We start from the raw sequence: 12,391 nt of genomic DNA on the forward strand, positions 1-12,391 counted from the left end.
AAACAATGCAAAGCTTTAGAGCCTACAAGTCCACTCAGTCCTACTTCTTGTTCAGCCAATCGCTCAGACAAACAAGTTTGTTTACATTTATGGGAGATAATGCTGCTGCTTTTTGTTTACAATATCACCTGAAAGTGAGAACAGGTATTCACATGGCACTGTTGTAGCCAGCGTCTCAAGGTATTTAAATGCCAAATACCCTAAAGATTCATATGTCCCTTCATTTTTCAACCACCATTCCAGAGGACATGTGTCCATGCTGATGAGGGGTTCTGCTCGATAACAATCCAAAGCAGTGCAGATCAATGCATGTTTGTTTTCATCATCTGAGTCAGATGTTACCAGCAGAAGGTTGATTTTTCTTTTTTGGTGGTTCGAGTTCCACATAGGAGTGTTCTTTTAAGACTTCTGAAAGCATGCTCCACACCTAGTCCCTTTCAGAATTTGGAAGGCACTTCAGATTCTTAAACCTTGGGTCGAGTGCTGTAGCTATCTTTAGAAATCTCCCATTGGTACTTTCTTTGTGTTTTGTCAAATCTGCAGTGAAAATGTTCTTAAAACAAACAACGTGTGCTGGGGTCATCATCTGAGATTGCTATAATATGAAATATATGGCAGAATGCAGATAAAACACAGCAGGAGACATACAATTCTCCCCCAAGGTGTTCAGTCACACATTTAATTAATGCATTATTTTTTGAATGAGCGTCATCAGCGTGGAAGCATGTCCTCCTGGAATGGTGGCTGAAGCATGAAGCACCGTATGAATGTTTTGCAATGCTGGCTACAAAAGTGCCACGCGAATGCTTGTCCTCACTTTCAGGTGATAAAAATAATAAGCAAGCAGAATTATCTCCCGTCAATGTAAACAAACTTGTTTTATCGTCACGATTGGTTGAACAAGAAGTAGGATTGAGTGGACTTTTAGGCTCTAAAGCTTTACGTTGTTTTGTTTTTGAGTGCAGTTATGTAACCAAAAAAAATCTACGTTTGTAAGTTGCACATTCATAGTAAAGAGATTGCACTACAGTACTTGAATGAAATGAATTGAAAAATCCTACTTTTAGAGTGCAAATATTTGTAATAAAAAATGTGAGCATGTTGCATTCTGTATTGCAATTGAAATCAATATATTTGAAAATATTGGAAAGAAGAGCTCTGCATAAGCTCGAAAGCTTGTCTCTCTCCCAACAGAAGTTGGTCCAATAAAATATATATTACCTCACCCACCTTGTCTCTCTAATGAACACTTATGTTTTTGTCATTACTGTAATATTAATAATACTAGGTACTATATAAAAAAAAATGATGCGATTTGTCAGTGTCACAGTTTCAGGGTAACTGCACCTGTATTCCCACTCCTAGAAGACACCCACTTGATGATCTCCAGCTCCCAGCCATTACCTCTCTTGGGCACAGATGCGTGTCTCATTTCATCCTGATTAGGGTTTTTCCAGGCTGCATGGTTGCATGCCCACACTGATATCCCCAACAAGCCAGGCTGCCTAAACAGGCCAGCACCTGCACTTTGCTTTCTCTCTAGAGTCTGACCAGCATATTGCTCACAGTTGTTAATTACCACACAACTCTTTCTAAGCAAGCACATTTATTTTTAAAGTAAAAAGTTTACAAAGAAAACATATTAAAAACAAAAAAACCTACATGCATGCTAAAAAGCTTATCGGAGGTCAGCCCTAACTCCAACATGCTGTGGTAGTGTCAGTTCTTCAAAACCCACAACTGGGTTTTCACCTTGGTCACAAGTTCTTAACTGTTTCAGATTCAGAACTAGAACCCAGGCTGGGCAGTTCTGCCATTTCTTTATACAGCTTAGGCCCATACACATACCTTCCCTCCCTCTCCCCGCCCACGGCCTAGCGGCCCTCCTAAGCCCAGCACCCCAACATGCACAGACCTCCCCCACTGCCCAGAACCCCCCCCGAGACCCACTCCCCCATGCCCAGCTGCACTCACCAGCCCTGCTGGGAGGTGACTGTCCACTGGGCTGAGCTAGCAGTGCAGCTGGGGCCAGTCCCAGGATGTGGTTCCTCGGGAGCGGTGTGATCAGCCAGGCCTGAGCCAGAGTGGGGCCTGCCCAGGTTGCTTTCTCTCCGGACCCACTTGCCTGGTGGGGCCTGACTGAGCCCCTGTTCTACTCTCTCCCTTCCCCCATGAACTGTCTGAGACAGCCAGCCCCTGCACAGATCCCAGGTGACTTGGCCCTTGAGTACACAGGTGGGGGGTCCTGCAGGTGGCGGACAGCAGAGACTGCTCAGAGCTGGAGCCACAGTGGGGAGCAGGGCAGATCCCTGGGATGTGACTCCTCAGAGCCCCCTCCCCCTGGTTGCATCCACTGGCCAGCAGCCCTTCCCAGCCCACATAGTAGAGCCCAGCTGCTAGTCGGCGAGCTTCCTACAGGTAAGTGGGACCTGCTGGCTTTGAGCTTCTCACACAGCAGGACCTTGGCCCTGGGCTGCCCTGAGCAAGGAGCCAGACCCTGAGTCCATAATGGGCTCCTTCCCAGTGTAGGCCTGGTGCCTTTGGTGCCATTGTAAACCCGCTACTGTCTGGAACAGATAATCAGCAAAGACCCACACCTCAGGACATATCTTCAAAAGCCTGGATTTCTGCATATCCAGAGTTGTGAAATTTGCATTAATTTCCACCTAGATATTCCCCAGAAAATCCACTTTACACTTATCCTAAATGTCCATTCTTGCCTGGCATATTTTCAGTATAGCCCTTAATTCCCAGGCTCATAGACTCATAGACTCTAGGACTGGAAGGGACCTCGAGAGGTCATCGAGTCCAGTCCCCTGCCATCATGGCAGGACCAAATACTGTCTAGACCATCCCTGATAGACATTTATCTAACCTACTCTTAAATATCTCCAGAGATGGAGATTCCACAACTTCCCTAGGCAATCTATTCCAGTGTTTAACTACCCTGACAGTTAGGAACTTTTTCCTAATGTCCAACCTAAATCTCCCTTGCTGCAGTTTAAGCCCATTGCTTCTTGTTCTATCATTGGAGGCTAAGGTGAACAAGTTTTCTCCCTCCTCCTGATGACACCCTTTTAGATACCTGAAAACTGCTATCATGTCCCCTCTCAGTCTTCTCTTTTCCAAACTAAACAAACCCAATTCCTTCAGCCTTCCTTCATAGGTCATGTTCTCAAGACCTTTAATCATTCTTGTTGCTCTTCTCTGGACCCTCTCCAATTTCTCCACATCTTTCTTGAAATGCGGTGCCCAGAACTGGACACAATACTCCAGTTGAGGCCTAACCAGCGCAGAGTAAAGCGGAAGAATGACTTCTCGTGTCTTGTTTACAACACACCTGTTTATGCATCCCAGAATCACGTTTGCTTTTTTTGCAACAGTATCACACTGTTGACTCATATTAAGCTTGTGGTCCACTACGACCCCTAGATCTCTTTCTGCCATACTCCTTCCTAGACAGTCTCTTCCCATTCTGTATGTGTGAAACTGATTGTTCCTTCCTGAGTGGAGCACTTTGCATTTATCTTTATTGAACTTCATCCTGTTTACCTCAGACCATTTCTCCAACTTGTCCAGATCATTTTGAATTTTGACCCTGTCCTCCAAAGCAGTTGCAATCCCTCCCAGTTTGGTATCGTCCGCAAACTTAATAAGCGTACTTTCTATGCCAACATCTAAATCGTTGATGAAGATATTGAACAGAACCGGTCCCAAAACAGAACCCTGCGGAACCCCACTTGTTATACCTTTCCAGCAGGATTGGGAGCCATTAACAACTACTCTCTGAGTACGGTTATCCAGCCAGTTATGCACCCACCTTATAGTAGCCCCATCTAAATTGTACTTTCCTAGCTTATCTATAAGAATATCATGCGAGACTGTATCAAATGCCTTCCTGAAGTCTAGATATATCACATCCACCGCTTCTCCCTTATCCACAAGGCTCGTTATCCTATCAAAGAACGTTATCAGATTAGTTTGACATGATTTGTTCTTTACAAATCCATGCTGGCTATTCCCTATCACCTTACCACCTTCCAAGTGTTTGCAGATGATTTCTTTGATTACCTGCTCCATTATCTTCCCTGGCACAGAAGTTAAACTAACTGGTCTGTAGTTTCCTGGGTTGTTTTTATTTCCCCTTTTATAGATGGGCACTATATTTGCCCCCTTCCAGTCTTCTGGAATCTCCCCCGTCTCCCATGATTTCCCAAAGATAATAGCTAGAGGCTCAGATACCTCTTCTATTAACTCCTTGAGTATTCTACGATGCATTTCATCAGGCCCTGGTGACTTGCAGGCATCTAACTTTTCTAAGTGATATTTAACTTGCTCTTTCCTTATTTTCTCTTCTAAATCTACCCTCTTCCCGTATGCCTTACATCATACCCCCACCACATCTCCTCCAAGAGGTTACACACAATTCCAGCCCACAAGACATAATTTTTGCCTTTAGGTATAGTGGACTTCAGAGATACTTAAATTTAATTTCAATAACGTCTCCCAGCAGTCAGTCATGTGGGACAGTATTGCTGATCAGGCAGGAAATTTGCCATATCTGCCAGTCAGTCCTTGATGCTGCTAACCTCTCCACCCCACTGCACCCCCACATTTATTTAACCTTTTGTTATTCTGTTTATGTATACATAAGAAATGTATCTGCTTACTTATTATTCCCCTTGTTTTGGTTAGGAAAAAGTTCCTGCATATCTGGCAACCTCCCCAATAATCACTGAGGATCAATTCTTTAAAGAGATTGAAGATCACTTGCTGAAGTCAGGTGAAAATGAAAGGACATGTCAGAGCTCTGAAGTTACACACGTCATGGAAACAGAGACTGTGTTCGCCTCAGGGTCTGTGAAGAAGAAAAAGCGAAGAAAAAAGAAATACAAACAAGACAGCAAGAAGGAAGATCAGATCTCTTCTGGGGTTGAAGAGATTTTTGAAATAGAAATAAGCTCTGATGACGAGAGAGGTGTTAGACATCTGAGGTAAACTGTTAAATACATACTGAATGCTTTCATGTGATATTACTAAGGCTTCGTACTGTGACCTGTGTATTAACCTCTTCTCCCCCACAAGCTGAGCATCCCAGCCCTCTGTCCTGACTCTCCCCACACACACTCAGCTTTCTGCCCTGCACCCTCCATACTCCTGGACATCTGTCCTGAACCCCCCCAGCCCAACACACACACAGCCTTCTGCCCTGCATCCCCACAGCCCCCAGCCCTCTGCCCTGAACCCCCCCACACACCCAGCCTTCTGCCCTGCACCCCTCACAACCCCCCAGCCCTCTGCCCTGAACCCACCCAACCCCAACACACACCCAGCCTTCTGCCCTGCGTCCCCACAGCCACATCCCTCTGCCCTGACCCTTGAACCCCCCAGCCCTCTGCCCTGAACCCACCCAACCCCAACACACACCCAGCCTTCTGCCCTGCGTCCCCACAGCCCCATCCCTCTGCCCTGACCCTTGAACCCCCCCACACCCAGCCTTCTGCCCTGAATCCCCCCACCCAACACACAGTCCTCTGTCCTGCACCTCCCCACACCCTCAGCCTTCTGCCCTGCATCCCCCCCACACACCCAGCCCTCTGCCCTGATCCCTGAACCCCCCCCCAGCCTTCTGCCGTGAACCTCCTCCCCAAGTCCTCCACCTTGACCCCTGAACACCCCTCCCCCCCCCCAGGTCTGGGGTCCTGGCCGCAGGTCCTGCTCAGCCCGCTGCCGGCCTAGGTGAACAGAACCCCAGGCCGTCAGCATTAGATCAGCATTTTAATTTAATTTTAAATGACGCTTCTTAAACATTTTGAAAACCTTGTTTACTTTACATACAATAGTTTAGTTATATAATACAGACTTAGAGAGAGAGAGACCTTCTAAAAACATTAAAATGTATTAATGGCACGCAAAACCTTAAATTAGAGTGAATAAATGAAGAGTCGGCGCACCACTTCTGAAAGGTTGCCGACCCCTGTTGTATACATATGTTCTCAAAAGTGCCTGACTTAGCTAAGTTACTGCAAACAACGAGTTACTGAAATTGTGATGTATGAAGCAGAAATAGAGGATGTTGTGTATGCATCTGTCTTATCTTTTACCATTTAGACACATTGTGCTTTTGACTGTTTTGTGTGGCTCCAAACTGGGATGTTGTGCTTTAACAGCCAATTTATAGGTTTTCTTTTCTTTGACTATCTGAGCATATTTGTATGCAGTAAATTGAGACATTGGTTTAAAAACATTTTATAGGTCAAATTATTACACTTTATAGCAGATTAAATTAAACATATTTACTTAGGGCATATATAAAATGGATGAGGGAGGGAAAGAAATGGCAGCTGATCAATATTGCAAAATAGATAACTGAGGCTGGTGCGGTTCGGGCATGATCCAAGGCTCATTGAAGTGACTGAGGTTTTTTGCATTGACTTCACTGGGCTTTGGACCAGGTTCCTAGAGACTTTCATGTTAAAGATTCTCACACCAAATATAGTGTTGGTCACTGAGGACTGAAAGTTTGTTATTCGTCTGATGGTTCAGTGCTTTATGTGAAATGAGTTGATTAATTGTCTAGTTCCTGTGAATAGATTCCACTTGGCACTAACTACCCCCACAAATGGCACTACCTGGAAGTCTTGTTAGTATTCCCAGTGTTTTTGTGTATGTGTAGGAAAAAACATTTTCATTTTCTGGGGTCTTCAACGCTGAATGCACTCATGAGCAGTGTGAGGAAGCATATTGTCACCACCAATATACTTCTTGTCACTAAGGCTGTTAATTTAGCACCTCCCGTAAACAATAAATATTGTAAGTGAAACAACAAATACTTGCTTATGTTAATAAGTGGAAAAATACATTTTCATCATATAATATGTTCCAGTGTTATCACCCACTAACTATGGACTCTTCCCCGTTTTGAGTGAGAGGTGTGCAAATGAGTGGAAAAATCATTGTGGTGCATGGAATCTGGAGGGGGCAGTATAAATTTTCATAGGCTATACCTAGATTTTGGATCTCTCTTTTGGACTGAGAACATGCACTGCATTTCTTTAAGAAATGTTATACAAAACCAGTATGGCCATTTCGCTGATGAAGGAGAAGCAATTTTTGTTTTTGCATATTAAACTTACAGCTGTTAAATCACATTGCTTTTTAAATAATCATATGCCAGATTTGTCCTCATGGCCTAGTGTCCTTGCTTTAGTGTTGCTTTAGTGTTTGGATTTGGGAGGGTGGGGGGGGAGGGGATAGACGAGGGGAGAAAATAAATTGGCTTCAGAACAAGTTATTCATTTCTAAGAATAATTATCGTATTCAGTACACTTGTTCAATTACAAAGCTCTGACTGTTTATAGATACAAATATTTGAAAGGGGCGTCTATGAATGAAATGCAGTGATTACCTTACAGCCATAATACCATGTGCTTTGATCTCATTAGCGCTCTTCAGCTAATCACAGTTGGGCCTGGTGTTGGGAAATTAACTCAGTTACATCCTCTGCTCATAAATGTAACTGAGGCAACTAATAGTAGTATCCATTGTTAGTCTGGCTAACTTCTAGGTCCTATATGACTTACCTATATATATATATATTTTTTTTAACACTGCATTATCCACAAACTAGGCTAATATTCAAAGAATACAGTGTCAAATCTATTTTGGGCATTCCTTTGTTGTAGTATTCTAAATTAATAGATTTTTGGAGGCTTTTGGTGAGGATCATCAATGTTGTGCTTGAATCTTTCCCCAATTTCAGTTTTTGCATACATGCTAAATAGCAAGTTTGTGAAGGATGGCATCACTTGGTATATATTTGTGAGATCTCTTAGATGAACACTAAATTGTTTAGTTAAATATGTGGTGGGGAACATTTTTAAACTTTGCTAGGATCTTTTTTACGGGTATTAAAGATGGCTGTGCAGGCAAGAAAGCAGCACCTCCGATGATGAACTCTTTCTTTAGTTATCTCTCAACTATCAGTCTCTTCCTTTCTCTTTTTGACCTAAGATTTCTGGTAAAAATAATTCAGTTCCTCTAGGTAAGTTGTTAATGGAGATCTGTCATTGACTCACTTGAAACAAAAATGGTTCTTTTGTCTCCACAGAGGATCCTCAAATTCTTCACCAAAGAGTGAAGAGCAGAAAGAGCCTTTGATTTATCACTCCAAGGATCATTACCCTTTATCTGATGGAGACTGGTCCCCTTTGGAGAAGTAGGTCATTTTATGGTGTCATCTTTCTGTATGATTTTGTACTCTTATGTTATGTAATGCACCACCTCCGTAACTTCTTCTGACCTATAAAACTACATAAAGAAGGGTGCTCAACATCTGTGGCATTCAGGGCTGCATTTGCAACTTAGCACGGGCCTAAGGACTGTGCACAATTTATGTGTAAATGTATGTTTTTTGGGGGAAAAAAAACTGTTGTACTTGTATCATCCTTTCTGAATTAACAAAAGCTGCTGTTAAAGTTCACCAGGGAAAAAATAAAATTGTAGCTGATCATTTTATTCACACCTAATAAATTATAGGAAGAGGGCAAATTCCTAGACACTCAACCTAAGGTCAGCCACAAATATGTGTGTCACAGAGTAAACATTTGTGAAGTGCCTAGGCTAACATTTGTTATAACTTTTGTTGAGTTAAATGACAAATTACTTAAATTAAAACAGGACCACAAACTCTAGACAAACCCCAAATCCAGAGCAGAGGAGCAGCCAGTTATATTTGCATAAAATCTCCAGGTTTTTGGAGCTTCAGTCTTAGCAGGTATTTGGCATTCATCGCTGTAGTATCTGTGCTCTTCACAAGAATTAATGAATTTATCTTCACAACACAGTTGTGAGGTAGAGGAATATTTTCCCCATTGTACAGATGTGGAATTGAGATAGACTAACTTGCACAAGATCACACAGCAAGTCTGGGGTAAAGCTGGAGGCTGAATAAGTCTTCTGTTTTCTAGTCCAGTTCCTTAACCATAAAATCATCCTTCCTCTCTAGTTTGAGGCAATCTACCAATTTTGGGGGTGAGAGCAATTTTGGTGACTGAGGGATCCTTTAGCTGTTTAGCAGGGGGTGGCTGTTGGGGAAGGAAGAGGAAGACTTGGCTCCTCCTCTTTGTCTGACAACACGGTTGGCAGGAGCTTTGAGCTTTTCAAGTGTTAAAGTATACAGTCAAGAGGAGCAAGCCTTCAGCTTGTTCCAGTTCTTTATAGTGCAATACAGAATCCATCAGTTGGAGTAGTGTTTCATTGAAGTATCTGAGCACTGTTCCTTCCGTGGATAACAAACTTGTTCTTGTCATGATAGTTAATGTCTGAAGGGTTTTCATGAATAAACTAGGAAGAACACCATCATCCCTCCTCCGGTTCTGCGTGGAGCAAAGTTTCCTTTTGCATTGCCAATCCAGGTGGAGATGAACACCAAGATTTACATGACAGAGGATGGATTAAGCAGAGTGGAACCTGCACCTAGAAATATCCTCACTCATATTAAATCTGTTTGGCGGGATGGAGATTGACCTCTTTGCATCGGGAACAGCAATAAACCGCCCTGTGTCCTGTCCTTGTATCATGACCTGGGATGTGAGATAGTGAAATGACTTCTTCCAAAGCTGGGAAATTGCTTTTTTCCACTACTCCCCAGGACTGTACAAAATATACGAAGGAGGAGATCAGCAATGATACTATTGGCTTTCTATCTGAAGAAGCTGTTGCTCAGCTCTTGCACATAATTAACTTAGCATTAGATCTTCTGATGAGTATGCCTCCAACCAGGACCAGATAGGTTCAAAATCAATGCTTGGATGATTATCACACTTGTGATAATCTTGTTTACCCTAAAAAGTCAATCAGTAGAATTTATTCTACTCCTGGTGCGAAGACCAATGTTTAACTAGCACATTAAACCAATGAAACGGCTTAAAGGCCCTCCCAGAGGAACTCACTGTGGGTGTATGAATGTTCAAGCAAAAGGTCAAGTTTCTGTAATATGTTATCAGCATATTCAAGAAAAGAAATTTTTCTATAAATCCCAAGATTAAATGCTTCCTTCAAGTAACCATCCTTGTTCCAGCCTCACAAGATCATAGGTCATTCTGCTATTTAGAACAGTACTCATATTGTAATTTAGGAAAGTAAATTGAATTATCCTGCCTGTCAAAGTTGTCTCAATTGAAGGCAAATTCAAGGGGCAGGGCATTCTTAGGGTTGCCAGGTGTCTGGTTTTCAATTCAAAGTTCAGTAGAAAAGGGGACCTGGCAGTGTTCAGTCACTATGGGCTGGGGCGGGTGGTGCCAAGTCATCAACCTGCACTAGCCCCTGCTCAGCCAGGGCCACCTTTTGCCTGCATTTCATAGGCAGGCAGTAGGCTCCGTGTCAGGTTACAGCTCCTGTCCCAGCCCTGGAGCAGAAGCCCAGCTGGGTGGGAGAGGAAAGTGGAGAGGATCAAGTGATGAGGAAGTGGGAGGGGGCAGAGGAGCAAGAGGGAGTGGGAGCGTGGGAAGAGGTGGGACAGGGTCTGGGGGGGGCAGGAGGGGGAGAAGAGATGGGGCAGAAGGGGTCTGCTTTTCAAAAATTAGTAGGCGTTCTGTCATCAGTGATTGAGGGATGTGCTTCTGTCTCCAAGCTGCAAGCAGGCTGAAATACCATTGTAATGTATCTGGACCTCATTATTCTAAGGAAACTTTCAAGTAAACGCACAATATTTTCCCTGATTTGATCATAGGCTCTACTAGTTTTGTCCCCACTCAGCCTTGATGGGGGTGGGGTGTACTACTGTATGCTGTTGTATATTGGAATGTAACCATCTATTTAACTTAACTTGCAGCAATAATAAGACTTTTTAGTAATGGATGAAACTTTTCAGGCTTTGCAAACTGGAATGCTGTCTCTTGTCTGGAACATGGGAATTTAAAACATATTCTAAATTAACAGGAGGAAGTACATCTGTCTCATGATTGCAGCTAAATCAAATAACTTTCAAAAAGAGAGAGAGAGAGAGAAAATTGTGGGGGATTATACTGAGAACACTTCAAGTACAATGAAGAAATCTGTTTAGTGTGATCACTATGTAAGCCCCTGCATGTGATTTTCATTTTAACTTAATTTCTCTGTCTGAAAACCCAACTGGGCTTCTTGCCTTGTTGCTGAATAATTGAACCTGTGTTAAACTAGGGAAGACTAACAAAAGTAGCTGCACAACAAATGCATTTTAAATACTGTAGTTTTCTGTGTTTACTCTGATAGCCCTTTCTCAGACCCAGTCTGTCCGAAAAGTGATTCTGAACTAGAAGTGAAACCTGCAGAGAGCTTGCTTAGAGCTGAATCTCATATGGAGTGGACATGGGGAGGATTCCCAGAATCTACTAAGGTAAAGTTATTTACGAATGAATTTTATATACTGTCTGGGACTTTTAATGTGACTGAATTTTGTCTTCCTTAAAACTCTGCTTTTCACATTAGACTATTGGGGAAAACTGAGTAATTGTAAATAATTCAACAGAAATAGCATGAAAACAGCACCCTCTTGTGGCTGGCTAAGCTGAATTTTTATTGATTTCAAAAGCAGGGCTGCAAAAATCTCTTCCAGAATGATCTTTAGAGTAAAAATCTGCAGCTCTCTAATTTGCTGCTAGGAACAGAAGGTAATTTTAAAATAATGCATTAGATGCAACAGGAATGATCAAGTCTAGTAACCTTTTTTGTAAAAGATAGGACCAGGCTCATTCCAGGGGAATCGTGCAAATTCTAATATAGGGAACTTGATGGCTGCTCACCCTCACATTGTGGACTTTTAGCTACAAAATGCAGCCCCACATAGGAGTGGTCCTGAATAGGACAGGTGAAGAGATTTGCTGGACCTGTACATCCTTAGACAGCTCCCTTTATAAGTGCTCCTGATCTTCCCCAGTAGAAGGATGACATAAATCCACTGTTCTCCAAACTGAGGCAGGGAAGTATAATGTAGCACCTTCTCTGTACCTCGAGAGATGATGAAATTTAGGCCCTAAATTCATAGACAGCTCTGTGTGAGTTGACCGCTGTTCTGATGCAGAGCCTCAGTGAAGTTCACTGGACCCATTCATACAACAGTGTTTTTGGAAAAAGGCTGTCCATGAACATTATTTTTAAAAATTGGGTTATTATTGAGAAGAGACATTTCGACTATAAGCAATGATCTAGCATCATCAATTGAAAAGTCAGGGTTAGTTTGAATGTGTCAAAAACCTATCTAGATTTGTCACTGCAATTTTTCAAAAGTGACCTAACCACATTCGAAATGGGGAAATGGAGAGGTGGTTTTAATGAGGTCTCTTTTAATACAGCATCGTGAATTCAGGTTGTGCTAATTACTCATACATTCCTCACCAGTGACAAGGGGGAT

At 42.7% G+C, this 12,391-nt stretch overlaps 1 protein-coding gene across 13 annotated transcripts in view; it reads left to right on the forward strand.

The window, feature by feature from the left end:
• The window catches only part of LPIN2 (lipin 2), a 74,800-nt gene that overhangs the window by 44,820 nt on the left and 17,589 nt on the right, over nucleotides 1–12,391 (forward strand). For all 13 annotated transcript variants that reach the window (XM_050942127.1, XM_050942137.1, XM_050942140.1 and 10 more), the window contains 3 exons: nucleotides 4,696–4,994; nucleotides 8,111–8,218; nucleotides 11,254–11,377. In XM_050942127.1, coding sequence (XP_050798084.1) covers nucleotides 4,696–4,994; nucleotides 8,111–8,218; nucleotides 11,254–11,377 — 531 coding nt within the window. The remainder of the gene's footprint in view (nucleotides 1–4,695; nucleotides 4,995–8,110; nucleotides 8,219–11,253; nucleotides 11,378–12,391) is intronic.

This window comes from Gopherus flavomarginatus, chromosome 2 (assembly GCF_025201925.1).
Source record: "Gopherus flavomarginatus isolate rGopFla2 chromosome 2, rGopFla2.mat.asm, whole genome shotgun sequence".
Taxonomy (NCBI): Eukaryota; Metazoa; Chordata; order Testudines; family Testudinidae; genus Gopherus; species Gopherus flavomarginatus.